The sequence below is a fragment of the Hyperolius riggenbachi genome, chromosome 1 (assembly GCF_040937935.1).
Source record: "Hyperolius riggenbachi isolate aHypRig1 chromosome 1, aHypRig1.pri, whole genome shotgun sequence".
Lineage (NCBI taxonomy): Eukaryota > Metazoa > Chordata > Amphibia > Anura > Hyperoliidae > Hyperolius > Hyperolius riggenbachi.
In genome coordinates, this window is record NC_090646.1 from 266,323,375 (window position 1) to 266,351,276 (window position 27,902).

General features: G+C 42.7%; 1 protein-coding gene across 2 annotated transcripts in view; it reads right to left on the bottom strand.

The window, feature by feature from the left end:
- The window catches only part of CDS1 (CDP-diacylglycerol synthase 1), a 165,019-nt gene that overhangs the window by 36,965 nt on the left and 100,152 nt on the right, over positions 1-27,902 (bottom strand). Inside the window, exons 9-13 of one of the 2 annotated variants that reach the window (XM_068233515.1) lie at positions 26,025-26,093; positions 22,802-22,954; positions 15,297-15,416; positions 10,906-11,009; positions 7,615-8,349 (exon numbers count right to left, since the gene is read on the bottom strand). In XM_068233515.1, coding sequence (XP_068089616.1) covers positions 8,217-8,349; positions 10,906-11,009; positions 15,297-15,416; positions 22,802-22,954; positions 26,025-26,093 — 579 coding nt within the window. In that variant the 3' untranslated portion in view covers positions 7,615-8,216. Of the gene's footprint in view, positions 1-7,614; positions 8,350-10,905; positions 11,010-15,296; positions 15,417-22,801; positions 22,955-26,024; positions 26,094-27,902 lie in introns of those variants that run through there. The other variant, XM_068233516.1, reaches the window with a different exon arrangement.

Consider the following 27,902-nt stretch of genomic DNA (forward strand, 5'->3'; position numbering starts at 1 on the left):
TCATAAATAATCCAAATTCACCTAAAACCGTGAAACGCAATCGCAAATGCATTTTGGGTTTTGTGATTTCACTATGTTGGCCTCAATTGAAACACAAGAAAAATGCAGCAAAACTAAGATTGCCTTTTTAGAAAATTGTAAACGCATTCAGTATGAATGCATTCCCATGATTCCAATTTTAACTTTACTGTACTTGCGTTTAGAAAATCACAAAAACAGAATGCAGTCAGTGTGAAAGGGCCCTAGAGTGATTATAATTTTACCTGATTGCAAAAGTTCTGCATGCTGGATTTTGTTTAGCGTTTTCTCCTTGTGTTCCTAGCATCCAGTGAAAATCGCATTGTCAATTGCTACGAAATAGCAATCAAAATTGTGATTACGTTGAGATTTGGAAAACAGAGAGTGATGGGTTTAACAAGTGAATTCAGTGCAGATTCATAAAGTATCCTCCTGGACAGGATCAGCCAAGAGAAAAATTTTGAGCTGCACCGTAATTATGCCTATTTATTTATATAGTACTGTACTGGCGTCTTCCACAGCACTTTACTGAAGAAAGTTCACACTATACATGTTACTACAGCACAAGCATAATGCAACACGCATGCTGCACAGCATGTTCATTTTCACAGCACATAGAATCACTGGTAACATGCATGTTAATCACACACATTGTGCAGAATACATTGTAGAAACTGTGTTTGGATAACGTGTCTATTACAATTGTATGGGCAGTGTGCGCACCAATAGTGTGATCTCAATGTATTGCTAAGTTACCCTCTTCACAAAATCCTTTCAAGAACCCATACAGAAACTGCTGATCTTGAGACGCAAGTGTTTGGGTTTTTTTTGTGTAAATTTTGACACACTTTGAGATATTAACATACATAGTGAATGAGTTTTATTTTGCTCTCCTCAACTTACTGGCATATTAAGATCTGTGGAACGTCACCATTACCAGAAGTTAGTGTGAAAACCTTGTCATTTTCTGTGCTGGTATTATAGTCATAGCTGTAAGAATTCGATTCAATTATGCCCAGTATTTTATCTTTCTCATAGCAGCTCTCACACCTGTGTGTTTCTGTGCATCAGTGGTCCCCACCTGCTGCATGCGGCTCTGAGCTATGTGTGCATAAAAAGGGCATGGAGTAAATTTGGGCTTTGGACATAGAATACTGGCAATACCATCATTTTTTTTTTAAATCTAGCCCTATTGTAAGCCTTCCGCCTAACATTACTTGCCCTTCTTACCATGAATTCGGGCTCCAGCTATGTGTAGTCTATGGCGGCACCCAATTTACCTGCTTCGCTCTAAGTTACCTTCCACCAGTCTCCACATACTAGCACACGCTAAAACCATCAAATTACCAACAAAGGCTTTAGAGGTTTCTTACCTAAGATGATATAGTAAATGGCTAGCCCTCACTGAGTATTGTGTTGTGCTTACTTCAGACACCCAATCAGCTGCAGTGAAAGCAGAGCTTATGCAGTGTTTTATTTAGTTACATAGTACTGCTGCTCTCCAAACTGAATTCTATTTACCTTCTCTTTTCACCCCCTAACCACAATGCTAACCAGCCTGATGCTCAGAAAGAACAGATTCATTGCAAACATTGAAAAATTACCCCTTTAAAGAGAACTTGAGGTGAGAGGGATATGGAAGGCGGCATTTATTTCATTTTAAACAATGCTAATTGCCTGGATGTTATGCTAATACTGTGCCTTTAAAAGGAAGTCAGTCTAAATGGCAGATTTGGACAACAATTGATCACTCATCTGCTGTGTGTACAGCACCCACTGAATGTTGCACACGTCCAACTTTTTCAAACAACTTGTCATTTTAACGGCAAGTTGGACGTGTGTGTACGCGCTGTAGAGCGACTGATAATAGCTGGTTTACTCGATCCGCTCAGCGAATCCATTGGAACAACTGTCATTTGTACACATGTATAGACCTAACAGTCGTTTAAACGACTTTTAGTTGTTTGTCCAACTAAATGTTGTTCAAACAACAAGTCGTTTGATCAGTAATTTAATCTAGTCCATTGTTCTATCCAGTCCATTGTCAAGTTGGTTAAACAACATGTAAATTAGCATATCAGCCGCTTTGTTGGTCAGTGTGTAAAGTACATCTGAACAACTTGTTTGCACTACAAGTTGCTCAAACGACAAGTTGTTCGAAAAAGTTGGACATGTGTACTCACCTTAAGGATCCTCTGATGGATCCTTAAAAAACAACTATTGTGAAAAATTTCAAAATACATACAATATAAATGTAGATTTCACACAGGAAAAAAGTAATTTATAGTGCATTTTAGCCTATGTTGCTGTCAGTAAGTCTGTCAGGTTTTGGACTAGTATTCTGGGGTATTCTCCGTGTGTTTGTTTGGTTTTTTTATTTACATAAATGAGCATTTTACTCTGTAAAAAGAAAATGTACATTTTATAAGTATGTAAGTACTTCAAATTGCATTTTTCACAATAGTGGTCCTTTAACAACGTCCAACACCCAAGCAGCCCTAATTGGATTGTTCTTGCCATTCCTGAAGGCTAGCGACATGTCTGAGGGACAATTCAGGGCCTGCTGCTGTACAAAGGATCATTTCTTGATCACTGCAAGGACAACAATTATCGCATGGGAGGACTTAGCTTCAGACTTGTAGCCACAGCCCCTGAACAAGCATGCAGATCAGGTGCTCTGACAGAAGCCTGGCTGGATTAGCTGCATGCTTGTTTCAGTTGTGTGACTCAGTCACTACTGATGCATGAAAGATCAGCAGTGCTGCCAGGCAACTGGTATTGTTTAAATGGAAATAAATACAGCAGCCTCCATATACTTCACGCTTCAGGTTCCCTTTAAGGGGACCCTCTGGTCAGAGGCATATGGAGGCTGCTGTATTTATTTCCGAGGTTCCCATTAAAGGGAACCTGAAGCGTGAAGTATATGGAGGCTGCCGTATTTATTTCCTTTTAAACAATACCAGTTGCCTGGCAGCCCTGTTGATCTATTTGGCTGCAGTATTGTCTAAATAACACCAGAAACAAGCATGCAGCTAATCTTGATCTGACAATAATGTCAGAAACACATGATCTGCATATGCTTGTTCAGGGTCAATGGCTAAGGTTATTAGAGACAGAGGATCTGCAGGACTGCCAGGTAACTGGTATTGCTTAACAGGACATAAATATGTCAGCCTCCATATCCCTCTCAGTTCAGGTGTACTTTAAATGACATGCTTAGCTCTCTTTTACAAATATGGCCAACCTGCACACCTGACACACAGCTCAGCTGCTGTTCTCCCTGGTTATGTAATACAATTGCGTCATAGTATTTGCACCATGTGTTAACTGCTGACATGCAGGTGGTTTCAGTTATTGCGCAGTAGGAAGAGGTAGCTGTCACCTCTAGAGGTTGACTGCTGCTTGCTCAAATGTACATGCAGTGTCCAGGTGCTACCCCATTGCCCCTGTCAGATTCCTGAAGCTGCCTGTAAGAATCGGGCAGCTCCATGAGAGCAGTGGATAGGCGCATGCAGATACAAACCAAAGATACCCTCAGCTGAGACTCTGTATCGTTCACCTTTTGGATGCAGCAGAAGGTGGAGAACATCTTTACACAGGACAGCAGCTGAGGACAGGGACAGGCCATGGAGCAGATGGCCAGCCATAGGTAAACGTAGATGTAATGTCACCTTTTCATATCCGATAAGGGTCAGAATCAATAATGAAGCATAATATGTATGTAAATACATATGTCCATTCAAGGGGAACTAAATAAGTGCTCTTTGGAGACTGAAGTGAGTCATGTTAAAGGATAACTGTACCTTCAAAGTTAGGAGCAGTTATCCATGGCTCCTCCTGTGGACTTAAATACTGTAAACAGCACCCCTTGCCTTGGCTGTCACAGTGGTTTCCCCACTGCGGCCCCTAGGTTTCCTGGCAGTGCCAGCAGTGTACTCTGTCACTTAAATATAAGCCCCAGCTCATGTTGCTCTTTATGGGAGATGGATCTAATAGGCAAGTGGCAAACACAGAGTACAGCAGAGCTCATTCGTTCACAATGCTAACTCTGTCATACTGGACTCACTGCAGTGGTGAGAACTACAGAACAGCATATTCAAGGTAAGGAGGAGCTTTACAGTACAATTAATAAAGTCACACTATAGAAAAATTACATTTCAAAGAAAAAAATAATGCCACAGTATAGTCACATATGTTCATAAAATTCACTTATAATTTCATAATTCTTGTTTAATCATTATCATAATGAGGACATAATCGGTGACAGGATCCACAGTTAATGATGAACTTCCAGCAGGTTCCATAGGGTAGGATCAGAGCAGACATTTAATCCTACTTGATAAGTAGAATAATGGATTGTCTCTGTCAAAAGTATTGTTCTCCTCCTTACCCTGCCTGCAGGAAGTTCCTCAAATCATGCCTCACATTGTTATCCCTCCCCCTTTCCATAGCAACAGTACAAGTCACGAGGCTGTGGCTTAGCAATGTGTCTGTACTGCACTTAGTCCTGAACTGTCGCTCAATAAGTGTTAAGTCCCAATCCCTGAGAGCAACAAATAGCTACACTGAGAATAGAAACGTGCTGAGCTATCTCTCCTTCATTATACCAAAAATTGGCCACACACACACAGTCAACCTTAATCAGTGCTTGATCGTTAGGACAACACTGAGGTGAATGAGTGCTATACAGTCACGCTTCTCTGCTACAGACGAAAAATGTGTACTATTCAAAACAAAAGGGAGCATGGACTAGATGGTCTACCAGTGGATCACTAAAATGAAATTGTGGAACACCAGTACATACACTAGTTTCTCGGCTGAGGTTTGCAGAGTTAGAGGTCTCTGCCAAGCTCTCCCTAGCCTGTGTATGACTTTTACAAGCTAGCAAATCACATTTCGTGTGTAATATTTACCAGATGAAAAATTATTTGGTTGGTTTAATCAAACCTAATCAATAAAAAACTAACAATGACAATTATTCACCCAAAACTGCTCACAAAAAACAGGTGAAATTCCCTATAAAATTTAAACATTGCCGTGAATCCATACATTTCTAATCAGAAGAAAAATTAAATGAATATATCAAAAATAAAATATATTAAGGGATACCACAACTGACATGTGGCATAATGAGATAGACATGGGTATGTACAGTGCCTAGCACACAAATAACTATGCTGTGTTCCTTTTTTTCTTTCTCTGCCTGAAAGAGGTAAATATCAGGTATGTAAGTGGCTGACAGTGACTACAGTGTGACCTTCACTGATAAGAAATTCCAACTATAAAACACTTTCCTAGAAGAAAATGGCTTCTGAGAGCAAGAAAGAGATAAAAAAAGGGGGAAATTCTTATCAGTGAGGGTCACACTGTAGTCACTTCCTGTCTGAGTCAGGACTGAGTCAGCCACTTACATACCTGATATTTACCTCTTTCAGGCAGAGAAAGAAAAAAAGGAACACAGCATAGTTATTTGTGTGCTAGGCACTGTACATACCCATGTCTATCTCATCATGCCACATGTCAGTTGTGGTATCCTTTAACAATGCACTATACCATTCCTTTAATGACAGATGCCTTTTTTGCTTGAAAGGGTTTTTTTGTACTTGCCGAAGCAGTAAGATCATGTTCTGGAATTTCTGAGAATGGTGGAAATGATTTCAGTGTAATAGGCGGACACAGAGATATTATGAAGTGACCTGTAATTCCTGCCTGTGACACGGCACAATTCTCTCATGGCAGCCCGACTGTTCTAGAGGAAGTAGATAATAAAGTATAGACAAGATTTCTAGCAACATTGCTGGTGGTGAGATGAGCAATGCAGTGTTTATTTTTACAATGTTTGTTGCAGGTTGTGGGCAGACTGGAACCGGATAAAGCAAAGTCTGTCTGAAGGGCTTGTGCCCACTGCACTTTTTGCTATGCGCCACATGCAATGACATACAGCAAGAAGTGCATAGATTGCACTGCTTTACGTTCCCACGGCTGCATCATCACAATGCACTGCAGTACACCAGTTTGTCCCATTCATGAAGGAACACAAATTATAACAAAAATTCCCTCAGCTCAGAAAACTAGCATGTCATTGATTATCTTTTCTGGCTTTCCATGAACCTCAGCCATATTTGGTGCTGTGGTGTGGTTGGTGCAATCAGCTGCTCCGGTGAAAGTACATACGCTGTCACTCCCGCCTATAAGAAGAATTAATGACAACTCACACAAACTGCATAATATATTCAATCTTTGTAACTTATCAGGAAATAGTAGCCACACACTAGTTGCATATCATCACTGACCCACCGAGAACCGGATTACCCAAGTAAGCCCCTTCATAATTCTGAAAAGAATGCGTTTCTCTAGGATATAAACACTTTGAGACAGACCAGGACTTTCAGGGCGTATAACAAGATTGATTACATAGAAAGGAGACCAGCCGAGATCATAAGTGATCCAGCAAACCTGGGCTGGATACTTCACAGTAATCTGCTATTATGGGGCAAATGTTTGTAACCCTCCCTGCGTAATATCAGAATAAAGTGAGTATTGAGAAAGTTTTGTGAACAGGACTTTTGTTTTATAGTAGTCACACAGACAAAGAACCTACCTTTAATAAACACAGGATTCACTGCTTAAAAAAAACTTCTCAATCTGGGCAAATGCATGGGGCTATTACTGTGCAAATGCCAATGCACTAACCTTTCAGCAACACTACTATGCTCTGATATGACCTAGGCAGGGGCTGCAATGTTTTACTATTGAACAGCCATGGCTTTAAAAAAAATAAAATGCTAGATAGCTTAAAGGGACCAGAGATGAATATGGAAAAAGATTGTATACATACATGGGGCTTCCTCCAGTCCCATCTGCCTGGATCTCTCCCACGCCGCCTTTCTCCGTTGCTTGCAGCTACGAGAAACAGGTCCCATCACTGACGTCATCAGAGCCAACCTACGCAGGAGAAGTGCGCCCTCTACGTAGCTAGACTGCGGCTGCTGGAGAGATACACGAACCGCGCACTTCTCTTACGCTAGACTGGCTCCGACTGCCGGAAGTGCGACGACCCGGTCATCGTACCTGCGGGCAGCGGAGGACGGCAGCATGGGAGCAATCCAGGCAGATGGGTCTGGAAGAAGCCCCAGGTATCTATACAATCTTTTTCGATATTCATCTCTGGTTCACTTTAAGCTCTCCAGTTTTAGTAAGGCCTCATTCACACTAAACGCTTAAAAAACAGATGTGTTTAACTGATCAGTTGTTCCATAACAGTACATTGTGAAAAAGCTTCATTTAAAACGCGTATAACGTAAACTGAGCCATAGGGAAACATGAACATTACCTTGCACATCAGTTGTCCTTTCAGTTACAACTGACAGCAACTGATTCAGTGTGAATGGGCCCTTATTCTATTTCTTCATACACAAAATAAACAGGTCATATTGCACGTTACAACCAAATTCTAGTATGGATTAAAATGGAATCTGACTGATAACTATTTAAGCAGATATCTCTCACTAAATATTAGGTTATTCTTTAAAGTCCTATCTACTGCATAGATATCCCTACTTTTTCCCAAAAGATGCTTGGATTGTCCTGCTCATGTACAGTATAGATTCGCCATCTCTCACCTCTTTATTATACAGTATATACACTCCTCATTGGTTAGGCCGCTATTGCTTCATACATTATGCTGCCAGCAGTTGTGTGTACCATGTATCTAACTACCAGCTCTGGCTATAAATTGTATTGATCCAACCAAAAAAAAAAATGTAAAACGTTTTACAATTTTAGGTAGTCATTTCAACATTACAAGTCATAAAATCTAATCCATAAAAGCTGCTGGAATAAATATGCAATCCTATTCCCCTTATTCAGCAGGGAGATGTACTGCAGGCTTTGCACTGTCCTATGGGGTAAGCGATGGCTGCTTCAATTTGTATGTATTCTACAAAAGCATTAAAATCTGTTGGATCAGTCAAGCCAGTTGTATGGGAAGTTTCCATACATTAAGTCATATCTTCACTCAGCAATGTTCCCCATGTCTTTCCATGCATATGGGAAGAAGGCAGCCTTGTGCCTTCGCTGAAGAATGGGAGAGACTCCAGGTACAGCACACAGCAGAGCTTTTGGCTGAGTGCTCTTCAGTCAGTGCAAGAAGTCTAGTGTCATTGTGTTTAGGCTTGTTGTAGAACAGAGCCACCAGGTTATAGGTCAGATAGAGCTCTTGGGATCACTCCTTTCTCAGTTAAATGAGCCTTGAACACTCTGTAGACGCTCAGCTGCTGTTCAGGTTGGAGCATGAGAAGCTGTTGCAAAACTTTGCTGGGATTAGGTCCTCTACAGGTGGGGAAAAAGCATATGGTTAAATGATTGCATTCAGTTCAACAGAAAACAAATAAAAGAAATAAATAAACAAAAAATGCTAGTGCAGACCAGAGTCAAAGGATAAGAAAAAAAGTAAAGGATAAGACCGTATTAAAGGGAACCAAGCACCACTTTGTTTCCTGGTTTCTAATAGCAAAATATTTTCTAAATTACAATACAACATTATGGCCTATCAATCAGCTACTACCACTGCCCAGCCACCGATCTCTGATTCGCAGCAGAGGAATCAGTTGCAAGGGGTCGATTAGGTGCTCGATACAGGCACTGGCAGGGACGCTGGACACTGGAGGAGGCCTGGATCAATGTGTGTTACAGGTGAGCCTTCTACACTCCACACTGGCAGGGACGCTGGACACTGGAGGAGGCCTGGATCTATGTGTGTTACAGGTGAGCCTTCTACACTGCACACAGGCACTGGCAGGGACGCTGGACACTGGACGAGGCCTGGATCAATGTGTGTTACAGGTGAGCCTTCTACACTGCACACAGGCACTGGAAGGGACGCTGGATACTGGAGGAGGCCTGGATCTATGTGTGTTACAGGTGAGCCTTCTACACTGCACACAGGCACTGGCAGGGACGCTGGACACTGGAGGAGGCCTGGATTAATGTGTTACAGGTGAGCCTTCTACACTGCACACAGGCACTGGCAGGGACGCTGGAGGAGGCCTGGATCTATGTGTGTTACAGGTGAGCCTTCTACACTGCACACAGGCACTGGCAGGGATGCTGACACTGGAGGAGGCCTGGATCTATGTGTGTTACAGGTGAGCCTTCTACACTGCACACAGGCACTGGCAGGGACACTGGAGGAAGCCTGGATCAATGTGTGTGTTACAGGTGAGCCTTCTACACTCCACACAGGCACTGGCAGGGACGCTGGACACTGGAGGAGGCCTGGATCTATGTGTGTTACAGGTGAGCCTGCTTCACTCCACACAGGCACTGGCAGGGACACTAGAGGAGGCCTGGATCAATGTGTGTTACAGGTGAGCCTTCTACACTGCACACAGGCACTGGAAGGGACGTTGGATACTGGAGGAGGCCTGGATCTATGTGTGTTACAGGTGAGCCTTCTACACTGCACACAGGCACTGGCAGGGACGCTGGACACTGGAGGAGGCCTGGATTAATGTGTTACAGGTGAGCCTTCTACACTGCACACAGGCACTGGCAGGGACGCTGGAGGAGGCCTGGATCTATGTGTGTTACAGGTGAGCCTTCTACACTGCACACAGGCACTGGCAGGGATGCTGACACTGGAGGAGGCCTGGATCTATGTGTGTTACAGGTGAGCCTTCTACACTGCACACAGGCACTGGCAGGGACACTGGAGGAAGCCTGGATCAATGTGTGTGTTACAGGTGAGCCTTCTACACTCCACACAGGCACTGGCAGGGACGCTGGACACTGGAGGAGGCCTGGATCTATGTGTGTTACAGGTGAGCCTGCTTCACTCCACACAGGCACTGGCAGGGACACTAGAGGAGGCCTGGATCAATGTGTGTTACAGGTGAGCCTTCTACACTCCACACAGGCACTGGCAGGGACGCTGGACACTGGAGGAGACCTGGATCAATGTGTGTGTTACAGGTGAGCCTTCTACACTCCACACAGGCACTGGCAGGGACGCTGGACACTGGAGGAGACCTGGATCTATGTGTGTTACAGGTGAGCCTTCTACACTCCACACAGGCACTGGCAGGGACGCTGGACACTGGAGGAGACCTGGATCTATGTGTGTTACAGGTGAGCCTTCTACACTCCACACAGGCACTGGCAGGGACGCTGGACACTGGACGAGGCCTGGATCAATGTGTGTTACAGGTGAGCCTTCTACACTGCGCACAGGCACTGGCAGGGGCACTGGACACTGGAGGAGGCCTGGATCTATGTGTGTTACAGGTAAGCCTTCTACACTGCGCACAGGCACTGGCAGGGACGCTGGACACTGGAGGAAGCCTGGATCAATGTGTGCGTTACAGGTGAGCCTTCTACACTACACAGGCACTGGCAGGGCCACTGAAGGAGGCCTGGATCAATGTGTGTTACAGGTAAGCCTTCTATTTTGAATGCAGGCATGGGAGGGACACACAAATACACTTGGGGTGGCAGCAAAATGATTTCTAACACATTTCATGTTGAATCTACTGGAAATTAGAGTGCTCTGTGCGGGCAGGATTCCTCTCTGGTCAGATTCCACCAGAGAGAGATCTATCTAATGGTCAATCCAATGGTACATCGAGTGATGATTTGCCACCACAAGACATCCCATCTATTTGTGAAAAAACTGCATATAGCTTGTCAAATAATTCCCTAACTTTAATGTCAAAAGACTGAGAATCTAAGTTAAGTGATGCATCTATTATTTAATGTAGTTTACAATGAATTGCTTGTGTGTACCTTGATGGAAAGTTTCCTAAGCTATTAGTTGTTAAAAATGCTCCTATAAAGTCATAAAACACATGAGCTAGAGGAACTTGATAAATGTTTTTAGAGATCACCCACCTTATAAAACTAGTAATGTAAACATGGACAAAAGTGGCCATGAGGTACTGGCAGTCAAAGCGATCCATAATTCCACCATGACCAGGAATGGTATCTGCAAAATCCTGAGGAAAGGAAGAAATATGTAAGAAATACTTCAAATTCACTTCACTGCCAATTTTAACAAAACTTTTCTGTAGCGTTAATTCCTGGTTTACTACATTGTACAAGAAATCTATGAATTGTGTACATGGACATATCTATCCCTTATCCTATTCTTCAAAGCCACTACCTTGCACCATTAGTATTATAATTATCTTTAACTTTCAAAACACCAACATATACAGCTAATAAAGTGGTAAGGAATGTATGAAACATAATGTGAGGCAGTCAGAAAAGCATGACACAGGTGTGGAAAGAGGACACAGGCACTCCAGGCTCACAATCTAAGATAAGAGGTGCAGGGACACAGGATACAGTAACAAGGCTCATACACACGCTCAACAAAAGTCTCCAACTGTTGGATTGACTTCAGCTGCGTCTTATCAGTTGTTCGAACAATAGCAAACAACTTTTTTGGTTGTTTCAACAACAAAAGTTGCTTGATAATTGTGCATTTAAAAGACTTTTGTTGAGCGTGTGTATGAGTAGGAACACACTAGGCAGAATCGCATATGTGGTTTTTATAGCACATAGTGGAAAACGCATATGCGATTCTGCCTAGTGTGTTCCTACCCTCAGGCAGAAAACAGTGACCAGAGAAGGGAGGCAGCAGTTAGTGACTGGTTGCAATAGAAAAAGGATAATGGATAGCTTTTGAGGGACCATTTAAACACATTGAAAATCCATAGTTTACAAAAAGAAACCCATGTAGTTCAGCGCTATACACTTTAAGAATTAATAGCAAATACTATTACCCGTATTTTTCGGACTATAAGACGCTCCGGACTATAAGACGCACCTAGGTTTAGAGGGCAAAAAACTAAGAAAAAAAATATATACTGAACCTGGTGCATCCATGGTCCGGGGTGTCTTGTAGATGTTCTCCCCCAATTATTATATCCTCCTTCTGTCACCCTTGTGTCCTCCTGTCCCCTTTGTTGTCCTCCTCTTGTCCAACAGTCAGGTGCATCTCACCCCTGGTAATTAGGTGCATGTATCCCCACTTTGTAAGGTAGTTAGCCTTGCATCTGCCCCATGCATGGTAATTAGTTAATTAGTATTGCATCTGCTGTATAGTAATTAGCATATCTCACCCTTATATGGTAATTAGCCTTGTATCCTCCCTTGTATATTGTAAGTAGCCTTGCCATGCATCTCTGTATCTCCCAGTGTGTTGTAAATATGCGTTCAATGCCCCCCGCATTGTGCAGTAATTAGCATTTAATCAACTCCCCCCCCCACCCGTGTACAGTAATTAGCATACAATCGCCTGCTTGTGTACATTAATTAGCATATAATCGCCTGCCCTCCCCCCGCCGAGTAAAGTAATCAGCATTCAATAAACTGGCCCGTGCAAAGTAATTAACTGCAGGCATCACTCACCTGACCTGACACTGGAAGCCCGCGATGAAAAGCTGCTCGTCTCACTCGTTCCTTCCCCCTTGTGATGGTCGCGTATGTAATGAAGGAACGCCTGCCGATACTAAACGCCGCCTCGCCGCTATGTCGGGGACTCCCTGTAATGTCCCCAGTGTCCTCCTGCACTGCCCCTAGTTACCGGCAGCAGCCGCGTGTTTATCTTTCATTAGTCTATAATTAGCCGCACCCCCCGCCCGTGTACATTAATTAGCATATAATCGCCTGCCTCCCCCGCCGAGTAAAGTAATCAGCATTCAATAACCTGGCCCGTGCAAAGTAATTAGCTGCAGGCATCACTCACCTGACCTAACACTGGAAGCCCGCGATGAAAAGTTGCTCGTCTCGCTCGTTCCTTCCCCCTTGTGATGGTCGCGTATGTAATGATACGACCAGGAAGTGCCGGCACAAGGGGGAGGGAACGAGCGAGACGAGCAGCTTTTCATCGCGGGCTTCCAGTGTCAGGTCAGGTGAGTGATGCCTGCAGCTAATTACTTTGCACGGGCCAGGTTATTGAATGCTGATTACTTTACTTGGCGGGGGAGGCAGGCGATTATATGCTAATTAATGTACACGGGCGGGGGGTGCGGCTAATTATAGACTAATGAAAGATAAACACGCGGCTGCTGCCGGTAACTAGGGGCAGTGCAGGAGGACACTGGGGACATTACAGGGAGTCCCCGACATCGCGGCGAGGCGGCGTTTAGTATCGGCGGGCGTTCGTATGTCGAGGACTCCCTGTATTCGGACTATAAGACGCAGTAACTTTTTCCCCCCACTTTTGGAGGCGAAAAAGTGCGTCTTATAGTCCGAAAAATACGGTATATTATAGTCTGTGCTACTTTTTGTTTAGCGTATGAAAAACAGCATTTCTCACAGAGACTGTAAGATGGGAGTTTCAAACTCAGGAGTCAATCGCTGAAATAGTACGGGTGATAAAAACAAGCAATAATTTCCTACTCTGTGCAGCTTACAACTCATTTAGCAAATAGAGATGTACTGGGAAGCCCATACATGGGCCAACAGTCCAAAAATGTTACATTTGTATCAGGTGTTGACTGTGTATATACAAATTTTTAAAGTGTAGGTTCACTTTAAAGGTGGGGAAACTTCTTCTAGGGTGAAAAAGAATTCGTTTGAATGATACACCTTTTAGCAATGTGCAGGAGAGACTTAAAGAGACTCCGTAACAAAAATTGCATCCTGTTTTTTATCATCCTACAAGTTCCAAAAGCTATTCTAATGTGTTATGCCTTACTGCAGCACGTTCTACTATCACCATCTCTGTAATAAATCAACTTATCTCTCTCTTGTCAGACTTGTCAGCCTGTCTCTGGAAGGCTGCCAAGTTCTTCAGTGTTGTGGTTCTGTGATGCATCTCCCCCCTCCAGGCCCCGCTCTGCACACTGCCTGTGTGTTATTTAGATTAGTGCAGCTTCTCTCTGCTCTATTATCTTTTACAAGCTGGATAAATCCTCCTCTGAGCTGGCTAGGCTTTCACATGCTGATGAATTACATAGAGGCAGAGCTGTCTGCACTCTGCAGTAAGAAACAGCCTGACACTTCAGTGGAGGATAGCTGCAGGGGGAAATAAACACACAAATGATCTCTTGAGATTCAAAAGGAAACAAACTTTTTAAAACTGTTTTTAACCACTTTTAATGCGGCGAGGAGCGGCGAAATTGTGACAGAGGGGAATAGGGGATGTCCCCTAACGCACTGGTATGTTTATCCAGCTTGTAAAAGATAATAGAGCAGAGAGAAGCTGCACTAATCTAAATAATACACAGGCAGTGTGCAGAGAGGGGCCTGGAGGGGGGAGATGCATCAAAGAACCACAACACTGAAGAACTTGGCAGCCTTCCAGACACAGGCTGACAAGTCTGACAAGAGAGAGATAAGTTGATTTATTACAGAGATGGTGATAGTAGAACGTGCTGCAGTAAGCCAGAACACATTAGAATAGCTTTTGGAACTTGTAGGATGATAAAAAACAGGATGCAATTTTTGTTACGGAGTCTCTTTAGAAAAAAAAGGGTTTTTTTTGTTTTTACATTTAACTATTTCTATTAATGAAGGCTTCAAGAGTGACGTTCTTAAAAACGTAATATCTCTGAAAAAATAAAAATGGCTGGGGTCTCTTGGGCCATTTATTTTCTATAGAAAAAGTAAACTTCTGGCCATCAAAACAAGTTGGTAAGAAAAATTCACTCTAAAACCTTGATTGCCTGTTTAGACTGAAGTGTTTGCTGGGTAGAACCTTAACAGTCGTTTAGTCCTTTTCATTCCTAAAGGTATTATCACCTTAGCAGGGTGGGATGGACTACATTCTCAAGAGACCCTGTCACCTAGGTGAACAGAAGCTTTGTTGTACAGAAGTAAAGAGTGGAAGAAGAACACAGCTTCCCTCTCATGGAATTATAGCGTTCAATTGCTAGGTAGCTGATCTTATTTCAGAAAAAACAACAACTGCCCTATTGCAAGTTACTGCCCTATGCACTAGTTGATGAATAAACCTGAAAGAATCTGCAGAGATACACTTGCTGGCTAGCGCACTGATTACCATGGTAAAGTACTGTACTGCCAGTAACTCCATTAAAGGACAAGTAATACTGTTTGCATCAAATACCTTCTGAGCAATGAACGATTATTAAAAAAAAAATATATATATATATATATATATATATATATATATATATATATATATATATATATATATATATATATATATATATCTCAACAAGCAGTACCAAACAAATCTAGACAGCAATATAAATAATGTTAAGCAATATAAATAATGTTAATGTTAAGAAAAGCAATACATTTAAAATTACCTTAATTTTAAAGGCTCTTTTAAAACCACTGGCAAAGAATCCTCCGAAAGGCCCAATTAAAGATCCAAATGTGGAGAGGGCAATGCTATGGATTTGGAATGGATACAGCCGAACGGTCGTCTAGAAGACCCAGTAGAGAGACAGGAATAATAATGCATTTTCTTTTATATTTATATGCTTCAATTAAAATTACCAATTATACAAAAAAAGGATAATCTGATGATACGCTCTCTCGTGGTGTATGGTGTGGAGAAACATGAATTTACCGTAGTAAAGTCTTGACTGTGCAACAAAGGGGTGGGGATTAGCTGAACCAGGACCATGGAACATTGATAAAAGGAATAATTTAACAAGTATCACAGCATTTATTTAATCCAAGCCTCCAATACTAATGACTGTTGTGCAAGATTTTAGGAATGTACAAAAGCCATGCCCCATCATATACCAAAACAAATCATAGATAACCCAGTTAATCATGCTGATGACAATCCTATATTTTAAATAATCGCGTATTCCATGTAGTTTACAATGAAGCTGTTGTCACATCTATGTAAGCAAATAATCAGAAGATAACTAGATTAGCAATGTCAGCTTAACATTCTGTTTAAAGAGACACTGAAGCGAGAATAAATCTCGCTTCAGTGCTTATATTCAGAAGGGGCATGTGTGCCCCTGCTAAAATGCCGCTATCCCGCGGCTAAACGGGGGTCCCTTACCTCCCAAATCCCCTCCGTTCTTTGCGGGGATCTCTTCCGCATTCAGGCAGGGCTAATGGCCGCAGCCCTGCCTCACGCGCGCCTGTCAGCGCGTATCTCCGCCTCTCCCCCGCCCCTCTCAGTCTTCCTTCACTGAGAGGGGCGGGGGAAGAGGCGGCGATGCGCCGCTGATAGACGGCGCTCAGAGGCAGGGCTGCAGCCATTAGCCCTGCCTCAAGAGCAGCAAAATCTATGACCAAGTTGGTCGTTGATTTTGCAAGGGGGGATTTGGGGGTGAAGGGACCCCGTTCAGCCGCGGGATAGCGGCGTTTTAGCAGGGGCACACATGCCCCTGCTGAATATAAGCACTGAAGCGAGGTTTATTCTCGCTTCAGTGTCTCTTTAAACCAGGGCTGTGGAGTCTGAGTCGGAGTCGGGGCAATTTTGGGTGCCTGGAGTCGGGAAAAAAATGCACCGACTCCTAATGAATTTAAACTAATTAAAATAGAAAATATGATAAAATATTCTATTTCTCAGATAAGTTATCATAAATAATTTATATATATACACAGTAATAGCCGTGCTTAGTCCACAAAAATGAAATAAACCAAGCAAAATTAGTTACTTGTGCTGCTTCAATAAAGCAGTCCCCGTATTTTTAAAGTCAGATATACATATCTGATTGTGACTGCATATATGATGTGTACACAGGAATCTCTTATATATACTAAATAACATCTATGCTGTAAGAATAAAGCCTGATGTGTAGCCGTGTCTATAATAGAGATGGTCAATGAGATGGAAATAATTCTGCGTTGATGCTGATTTATGCAAATGTACATGAAATCAAATAATTTGATATGTTAAAATTTGGTTTGGTGACTATGAATTAAATGGTACCTGAAAAACATTCGGCGTCTAATGACTAACTTGCAAGCCAATCACTCTAATTCTGGTGATAGGGCTGTTGCCTCTTTGGACATGGCCAAAGCATTTGACACGGTTGAATGGCCCTACCTCCAGGCGGTTCTTGCCAGGTTTGGCTTTGGGGAGGTATTCAGCAAATGGGTCAAATTGCTATATCAGGCCCCTAGGGCAAGGGTGGGCACGAATAGGTGGATCTCAGAGTCCTTTTCTCTAGGCCGTGGAACTAGACAGGGGTGCCCCTTATCCCCCCTCCTATACGCTCTAGCTGTAGAGCCTCTGGCCTGCCGCATTAGGGCCAATCCCATGATTCATGGTCTACGTACAGAGCACTCAGAAGAAAAGGTCAGCCTTTATGCTGATGATACAATTTTGTTTCTGGGGGACCCGGGCCCCTCTCTCGCGGCTGCGTTGGACGTGATAGAGGAGTCCGGTTACTACTCCGGTTTAAAGCTGAACAAATCCAAATCTGTCTTGATGTACTTAGATGTTCCTCCTGTGCCTCAATCCCAGTCGTCTACTCCATTACAAACAGTGCAATCTTTCAAATACCTTGGAGTGCTGATCCACTTGGACCCTAAACAGTACATGACATTGGAAATACAGCCCCTTATTAACTTGGTACAAACAAAATGCAGGTCTTGGTCTAAACTATACCTATCGGTAGTGGGTAGAATAAATCTAGTCAAGATGGTATTGCTTCCCAAGCTTCTTTACCTCCTCCACCACTCCCCTATATACATACCACTCTCAATCTTTAAGAAATTTAGAGGCATCATTTTATCCTTTGTGTGGAACAATAAGAGACCCCGTGTTAAATACTCTCTCTTGATAAACCCAAATGGCCTGGGGGGTTTAGCCCTTCCATCTATCCAGCATTATTACTTTGCGGCCCAAATCCAACACATAGCTACCTGGTTTTCCACCAATAACCTATATAACCCTGAAGCACTGGGATATGACAATGACCCAGCAAAGGAGAGTGTTGCCTTGGATATACTTCGCGAATATATCCCTCCAAACAAATCACACAATACAATCCTAGTACAAGCCTGCACTGTCTGGAAGAGAGTTGGTGGTCTCTACTCCTCCACTAAATATGACTTCCATTCCCCGCTCTGGCATAATCCACAACTCCCTGAGTTTAATACCATCCCTGACCCAGTATTTTGGGAGAGGGCTGGAATTATATTCTTAGGCCACATATTGAATGGGCAGAACTTTATCTCATTCAATACCCTGCTAGAACGCTATCCCACCATTGCAGCTCACTATTTTAGGTACCTGCAATTGAAGCATGCCTTCCAGGCACAATTTAAAAAGTTATCTACCGGTATTTGCACCGAGTCCCATAACATACTACACTTAATTGAAAAAGGCCCCACCAAACACGAAATAGGAGATATCTACAAAGAATTAATAGAAAGTGGTGCCTGTGATCGTACCCTAGTATCTAAGGAGAGATGGCTCAATGACGGTCTGGTCTTGGAGGAAGACAACTGGGATGAGGCCCTGGAAGCAGTTAAGAGAGTCTCGGTGTGCATTAACCCTCCTGGCGGTTTGCTAAAAAATCGCCAGGGGGCAGCAAATCTTTTTTTTTAAATGTTTTTATTGTTTTTTCATGTAGCGAGACAAAGTCTCGCTACATGATAGCCGCTGCTCAGCGGCATCCCCACAGCCCCTCCGATCGCCTCTGGCGATCAGGAGATCCCGTTCAAAGAACGGGATCTCCTGGAGGGCTTCCCCGTCGCCATGGCGACGGGGCGGGATGACGACACCGACGTCAAAGGGGATTCCGATCCACCCCATAGAGCTGCCTGGCACTGATTGGCCAGGCAGCGCACGGGGTCTGGGGGGGGGCGGCTGCGGCGCGACGGATCGGCGGCGATTGGGCACTGCACGCAGCTAGCAAAGTGCTAGCTGCGTGCAGCAAAAAAAAAAAAAAATGCAAATCGGCCCAGCGGGGCCTGAGCGGTGCCTTCCGGCGGCATAGCCCGAGCTCAGCTCGGGCTTACCGCCAGGAAGGTTAAAGACCGAGCTACCCAGCTATACATTTTACATCAGGCATATCTTACCCCGTCTCGAATGGTCAAATATGATGTCAACGCCAGCAGACTATGCCCAAAATGCGGGTTCGACTCCCCTTCATTTTTTCACTTAATCTGGAGCTGCCCTCAAATAACCGTTTTTTGGAAACCAGTAATAAAATTTTTACACGATAAGATGGGCTCCCCAGTAACCCTTGACCCAATTTTGTGTGTGTTGGGTGTCATCCAAGATGAGGGCCTACAACCTTGCATTAAGGCATTTGTTCGTGAGGCCCTATTTGCGGCGCGGCAGGAGGTAGCCCTACGTTGGCTGTCCCCTGTGGTGCCGGCGCTCTCTAGCTGGATTAAACGCTTGGATGATGGGCTGGCCTATAAAAAATTGGTCTATACACATAGGAGTCGCATACCTCAATTCCACCTAATCTGGGATCAATGGAAAAACCGTAAATAATCCCCAGTTCTTTAACTCAGTGTGCCTGTATTAACATTGCTTGGTAATGGCGTGACGCCTTACATCCTAAATTGCGGTTAAAAACAGTACCTGTAACCTATATGTCACGCAGCACTATACTGCATTGTTCTAATGTTTTATCCCCCCCTTATTGTTCCGTGCTGTTCCTTAAATCATACTAGACTAATTTATTCTCGCCCCTCTGTTAAACCTTTTAGCTATAAATGCAACCACTTCATGGTTTAACACTTTCTCCTTAAATCTACAGTAATTGGGCGTTCACAATGTGACATGTATCTCCAACCTGTACACATGGTTATGTATACAATGTGTCCCCTGTATCTGTGATTGCAATCTTTGCCTGTACATGTATTATATGCCTAATAAACTTTTTTTTGGTTAAAAAAAAAAAATGGTACCTGAAACGGATGAAAAGAAAAGTTTTATACTTACCTGGGGCTTCCTCCAGCCCCCTTCAGGCTAATCCAGTCGCTGTCCTCCTCCGCCACCTGGATCTTCTGCTGTGAGTCCTGGTAATTCAGCCAGTCAGCGCAGTCCGGCCACGTGCCGCTCCTACAGCCAGGAACATTCTGCACCTGCGCAATAGTGCTGCGCAGGTGTAGTACGCCCTCGGCAACGGAGTGTGTGCATGCGCACTACGCCAGACTGGCTCAAGTACATGGACTCATAGCAGAAGATCCAGGTGGCGGAGGAGGACAGCGAGGGACCGATTAGCCTGAAGGGGGCTGGAGGAAGCTCCGGGTATGTATAAAACTTTAATTTCATCTGTCTCAGGTTTACTTTGTTACACAGTAGTACTATACACTACATATGCACTCCCCACAGAGCTGCAGGGAATCCACTGAAAATGTTGTGCACATTGAACAGAGGTGTTGTCTATCACCCATAAACCTGGTTCAGATTGTCCATGAAGAATGTGTAATAGAGGAAGAATCTCCTTATTCCCCTGCAGAGTACCTGCAAATCACTCTTACATGTACCCACAGTCACATTGCCTAGGGCCTGATAGATGTTCTTTGTTCCAGTCTGTACCTTTTACAAGTACTCTTACCAAGGACTAGTTTTAGTCTATGACTAAAGGGAATAAATATGGCAGTCTCCATATCCTTCTCACTTCAGTTGTCTTTTAAAATTCCTAAGCGTTGGCAGTTAAGAGACGAATTTCACGTTACATACTTTCAATCAACAAGATTGTAATATGCAAATTAGAGGAGTCGGAGTCGAGGAGTCGGTGGAATCCTAAACTGAGGAGTCGGAGGATTTTTGTACCGACTCCACAGCCCTGGTTTAAACAAATGAAAGAGACAGACTCCCAGCATTCACAGCATGTGTGTCTTGAAGAACAAAAATGTTACGCAAGGCCAAGGCATAAACTAAGGGGCCAATTTATATAAGTGGTGATCAGCTTAAATGATCTTTACAATTACATGGGTCTGAAACTTATTGGAAATCAACAGTTAATAGTGATGACCCCCATAAGGGATGATTAGCAGAGATGGTCAATGAGATGCTTATAATAATTTAATGAAGTTTGGAATTTGCCAATCAAATGCATTTCCTGCTGATTTTGATTGGCCCAATTCTAAGAATTTTGCATAAAGCTTGCATTATATTTGTACGCAAGCTGGAATAACCGGCATCTCAATGACTATCTCTGGTGATCAGGTCATTGCCAAAAAAGCGTCCAGTTTGAGAGTGGGGAATACTGCCTGCTTCAATGGAGAACAGGGGAAGTTTGTTTCACTTTTCTCTAGTTTTGCACATATTGCCATGGCTACCTACTGACTTTCACTACTTAAGATGTTCCTAGGCCACTGAAGTGAGGAGCAGTAAATCTAGGGCTGCACATCATTTTGACACCCATGAACAATGCTCCTTCAATACAATCCTCTGTGCCAGGACTGCATTGTTTGTGGGCCTCAGAAGCACATGAAGCACTGGCTCCATAAACACAGTTCGTGACAAGGGCCCAGAAACACCCCAGGGCAACAGGCAGCTGCAGATCAGCACTTCTGGCCATTAACAAAATGCGATCTGAGACTCCATTCAAGTGACTGGTGCTTTGGATCACCACCATAAACAATAAATAAATAATAATTATCAGATATTGTCTTTGTAAATACGGCAAACTTAAATGGGTGCTCTGATTTTTCAGCTAAGCAACCAAAGAAGTAGTGATCTGTAAATAGCTATAAACAGGCCTCAAAATATTTATTTGTGTATATATTTTTGTATAAGCGAATCGCGCATAAGCCGACCCTCAACATTTACCTCACAAACCAGGAAAAAATGATTGACTCGCGTATAAGCCAATGGTAGTAAACACAGACCTCTGTCTAGTGGTGCCCATACATGGTACAATAAAAACGTTCGATTATCCCATTTATTCTATCTAAATGATCGAATCAAATGAAAGTTGAAAATATTTTTTTTTTCGATTAAGAAATGTGAACGATTATCCCGTTTTTTTCGAGAAAAATCAGATGGGACATGCTGGAAAAATCTTTATATTCGATCTAGTGGAATAATCAAACTAAATTATCTAATAATAAAAAAAAAGGAAAAATTGTACCATGTATGGCCACCTTAAGACAGACCTGTGTCCCAGCATATGCAGAGCGCTGCATAGCTATTCTGCTTACAGTCCGCACTGCTTTGCCATCCCTGCACACGTGATCTGCGGACGCTCTGATTCCTCTGTAGCTTTTGCGAACTTAAATGGCCACGTGTCCAACTGTGTTCTCCCCTCTGGTGCAGTGTTGCAGAAAGTAAATGCAAACCTGTTAAACTCTCTCTCCCCCCCTTCCTCCCAATTGTCCCAGAATATTTACAGCACTGCATGGGTCTTTTGATACAGATTCCCGTCGCAAGAATTCCTCTGTAGCCAAGTCAGTAGTGGTTGCATTGCTATGACACCCTCCAGTGGCGTCATAGCAATGAAGTGCAGATGATGGCGAGGATCGGTAACAAAAGACCCACGCACTGCTGTAAATATGTCAGGACACTCGGGGGAAAAACAGGTTTGCATTTACTTTCTGCTACACTCCAATGGAGGAGGGACACGGCAGGTCACACGACCATTTAAATCACAGGCCAGACAGCTTGCTGCACACAATGAAGGGACTACGGTGGATGGTGCACTCGGGGGGGGGGGGGGGGCTCACTATTTCTTCATGACTCGTGTATAAGCCGAAACCCCTACTTTTGAGCCACTTTTTGGGCTCAAAAACTCAGCTTATACACTAGTATATACGGTACACAAAACTGTTATAAATTTGACCACCTAGCACAGTTATCAAGTCAAACTCAAGTGCAAATTTACATTGTTTATGAAAAATAAATCAGCAGAATAAATGTCTTACTTACCCATCCCAGCAGGGACTGCAGAAATGGAGGCAGGGCATACTCATGTAGCCTGAAGATTTCAGACGGCTCACAGGTAGCAGAGAAGCGGTTTGTTTCACTATTATATTCCACTGGGCATACAAAATATTGGAACTGCACTAATATATAGGAATACTGCACAAAGAGACATGTACACAAGAAACAATAGCATCAGTGAACACAGCACAAAGTTGTATCTAATCTAGAGCAAACTACAAAATAAATATAATCACATACCAAGAATACAGAGTCCCTTACATTTGGGAAGGAGTTACAGTTTGCCCAGCAAACTCATATTGAACCAGAACTCCTAGGAATGTGTAAGGGGCTAAAACAAAGAACCAAAAGGCCCCCTACTAAAAACCCTATGCAAAACACCATTGTTTCAAAGGTCCACTCCTAATTTTTTGTTGTACTCAGTTGTAAATGTTAAGCGTCTAAATATGGCAATACAAGGTCTCGGCTTTCATAGATGCAGTTGGAATATCAAAAATATTGAATTATCAAATGACTGGATTGAATTGTGTATGAGTGGCTTAAGTCAAGTTAAGTGGTAAATTGGAAAATATAAACTGGAAGAACTCCAAGATGGATGAAATATAGGGATCACCAAAGTTATGCCTGTGACTGCATCTGCTTATTTAAAATAAAAAAAAAAAAAAAAAAAAAAACAACATTATTACCTTGTTTATAGACTGCTTTGAAAAGATTAGTAGAAGCAGCCTTTTATTTCATTTCATGTTCACTTTGTTTTCCAAGTCAGAAACAAGCTTCCTTAGCTATGGTAAAATAATGTATATATTTAAGTATAAGCCCCCTTTCCTTCCCACCCAACTTTCACCTTAAATAACAGGCAAAAATGTGGGGTAGGAAATACCATAACGATGGCTGGCCACAACTATTCATGGGAAAAGAAGCATAAAGTCAACAGATTGCAATAATAAGCTAGAACATACAGCAGGTATATAATGGAGACCGGACCCTCCAGTGCACTACATGCACAAAACACCTGTTGCAAAATTCAAGCTGGCAGAAAGATAAAGCAAGGAATGCAGAGCTGGACACAGCCAAAGATGATATAGGAATGCAAGAATTCTCACCACAGTCCCTAGATGTCTGTACGCTATGGTAAGAAACAGTAGTAGGCAGCACCCAATCATTTAAGTGTGATATGCTCCAGTTGTTGTCCCTCTACCTCCAGCAACAGCAATGGATAACATGTTGGCTTGATAAAGAGAGGAGGCCCCTCTCAAAATGTCGTCTTGGCTTGCCCTGTTTGCTGCATTGTTATCGATTCCTTAATAAAAGAGCTTTAATAAATACTGAAGACGGTGCTGTACACTATGGTAGTGACTCAAGTATAAGCAGGGAACCCCACTTTTGGGCCACTTTTCTGGTCCTAAGAAGTCAAAATTTTATGGACAGCTAACTAAGGGTTTTTAGAGGCTGCAGAGAACACTTACAGGTCGTGGTGTATCAGGAGTTTCTGGTCCGGATAGCTGATTACAGCAACCACAATATGCCCACCCAACACCACCTGACTGACCATACTCAAGCCTGTGCATTGGAATAGAGGCCAACTTACAGCAGCCTATTTATAAAGAAGATAAACAAGCTGCTCTCTAGAAAAGTGCCTAATTGTACCATGAGGCGCTCTTCAGAGCCCCGGATTTATAAAACTGGATCGCCTATGAAGGCCACTTTGCCTTTATGTAATGACAGTTACAAGGTGATAACCATACTTCCAAAGAAAGGAAAAATGCATAATACAACACATATACATGCCACTTCATATGTAGCCAATTAGCGCCCACCACTTTCAAAGTGGAGAATGAAACCGGCTATAATAGAGAACAATGGTGTATGCTTCAAACACCCTGTTCACCAGTTGCATACAGTTTTCCTTTTAAGAACAGAGAGCGCTCTATCACAATGCAAGTGAATGGTCCACGTACTGCTACTAATTCTGGCGAGAATTAACAGTCTTTCCCAATAATGAATTTCCCTTCAGGTGAACAAGGCTACTAACTGCCACTTTAGAGTAATTATGATACAGCGATGAACTGCCAGGGAACACAGTCTGATTACCTTTCTATAAATCTGGTGATATAAAACACTCAAATGGGTTTTAAAAGATGGAAAACAAAATAGTCACGATCAGATCACCACTCTTCATAAATAGACTATAATAATAGGGGTGAAGACCACATGGTTATGATCCCTACAATCTGTCAGGGCTCTTTGTGCCCTCCTTTTCAAACAAATGCAGAGAACCTGGTAAAGCTGCAAAGCATACAGCCTTAGGCAGGGCTCACACTTCATGTGCATGTTTCTGATGCATAGAATTTCTCTTGATTTTTGGCATGTAGCTATGGTGTTCTCTACATCATCTTAAATGTGCTCCACCCGAGCCCATGCAGTGTGTTGGCAGCAGACCTGTCCTGCTCCCTGCATTCTCTCTCCATCTCCACAATTAATGAGTGCTTATCTACTTATCTAGAGACATCTCCACAAGGCGCCTATACCACATGACCCAGCAGCATGTATGCAATGTGACTTTGTATATGCCGCGGGGTCACAGGGGTACAGGCGCCCCAGCTGTGAATAAAGATGGGATGGAGACAGGACACAGGAGGCGTGTGCCAGCAGACAGGTGAGCACGCTCTGCTTCAAACACACTGCACAAGCTGAATCTGGTGGCAATATAAAGTGTATGGCTACCTTACATCTAATGAAACTTAACATGGGTCTCCTGGAGGGTTTAAAGTGCATTTTGGAACAGAAGAAGGTATTAAACCTTCAGTAATTGTGATATGGCACCAGTCTTCTGGCAGGTGTATGCTCAGCTAACTCTTTAGAGAACTGGGTATTTATTATCTGCTTGCTGAACATCACCAGACAAGTGTCTCACAGTACTTCCACTATTACTATACAGAAACACAGCATATGCTATGCAGTGTACATAAACCAAGATATGCCATGGCAATAAACCATTACATAAACAAATAAATGCATTCCCTCCCCAGCTAAGAGCCATTTATGGACTGTTTCTAGATGTCCCATTGGCCTCCAGACCACTAAGCACATGCTCTGCTGTTTAACTTCCTATGTTTTTAAGATAGCCAATATATAAAAGGTCTGATAGGAGGAAAACTGATTTCAACCAATACAAATCAAAAGCAGAAATGAAAATGCAGCTACTTACCATGAATCCAAATATTATGGTTAGGAAGAATCCACCAATAAAACCTTCCCAGGTCTTTTTGGGAGACAACTGATTAGGAAAAAATATATATACAATTAATGAAAATACCAAATAAGTGCAAATGGTTGCAACATGGAGAAAAAAAATCCCAGCAGAAATATAGCAGTGACAGTGTAATAAAAACTATTTGTGCTTTATATGTAAAAGGGTTTTGAGACTTGCAGTTTCCGCCTGGACGAGCTAATAAGATTCTTACACATAATCTAAGAATTAAATCGTTATTAAATGTAATATCTGAACAATCTTAGTTTGGAATTGTAATATTATAAAAATTATAGTTTCATCTATTTTCCTGTAAAATGACTCTTTCATGGAAAGTTATTTGTAAAAGCAAGCACCTGTGGAAACCACACACCAATGTTTTTTACAATCTAAATTTTTATTAGATCAAAGTTGTATATAAACAGTCATTGCTAAGACAAATTATAGCCAACACCAAGAACAGTACAGGGGTCTTAAAAACATTCACCTCTTACATTGCAAGACATACTAACATGACCCCGTACCTCCCAGAAAGCAGTTGACCTAGCAATTCATAGAAGCCATGCTGGCAAAGTGTAACTAACGGGCTCAGGAATGGAAAGACTTTTATACATGTTTAATGAATTTCCAATCCCACATGTACCATTCTAGCTAGTTACAAGATATACTGCTTGCAGCAGGTTCTCTCTCTCTGTTGAGTCTTAGACATTTGTTTTCAGTTGAGTCTGGGATACAGAAGACCTGTCCAGCTTCTACAGCATGATCAACTACAAGCGTCACAGAAAACTATAGCAGTCCTTTAAGTCTCGGCATGGGCCAGCAGAATGTTGGTTAAAAAAAAAAAAATTAAGAACCCCAGGAATTTGCTGGAGAAAATCCATCACAATACAGCAGAGATTTTCTATGGACAGGAGTAGATGGGCAAAGCCTTGGCATTGGCCACTGGAGATCGGCAAGGCCTTAGCACCAGATATCAACAGGGCCCGGGGCACAGACAAGGACTGGTAAAGCTTCAACGTGATGCAAAAGAGATTTTCTGAACCTTAGAATGGTCAAGCAAAGATTGGCAAAACCCTTGTACGGGCAAGCAAAGACTATCCATAGGACACATACATGCAGCATATGCCAGCAGAGATTGATAAGCGACAGTGAAGATTAGTAGAGCCTCAGTACAGTCTCCTGAGTTCACCAGCATGTGCTCGCAAAGGTTGACACAGGGACATTGGTGCAGGCTGGTAGAGTTATCACAGTCTTGGCGCAAAACACCAAATTTATTCAAAGCCTTACTCAACAGAGACTAGCAGATTGCTGGCAAGGTCTTGGCCTGAACCACCAGTCTCAAAGGTCTGTACGAGCTAGTAAGATGACATTCCAATCTGGCAATCTATGCAAAGATCAGTACAGTCCTGCAGGTGCAGCATGTGCTGGTATGATGCAGTAATCTGTCAGTTAACCCTGACTGAAACAATCACCCAAAAGAATGGATGCAATTCCCTTATAATTGCAATGCTAGGCTCTAAATCTACAGCATACAAATGTACATGAGGTTAACTACTATCTAATGCTTACACTAAAAAGGAATGATCTGTACAATGTCCAAGAGCACCATTCTTTATAGACGAATACATACAAAAATCCACCAGCACAAAATTAGCTAACATGTTTTAGACCACACTGACCTTAATCATAGCTGAACTGTAAGAACACAGGATCCACTTGTATGAATCTGGCCACAGCCATAAGTATTTAAATTCAAAAAAGGATGCTGCTTTTAGGCACTGTGAGGACCATATATTTTTTTCTATGCTTGCACCTGCGGACCTGGGCCACCCCTAA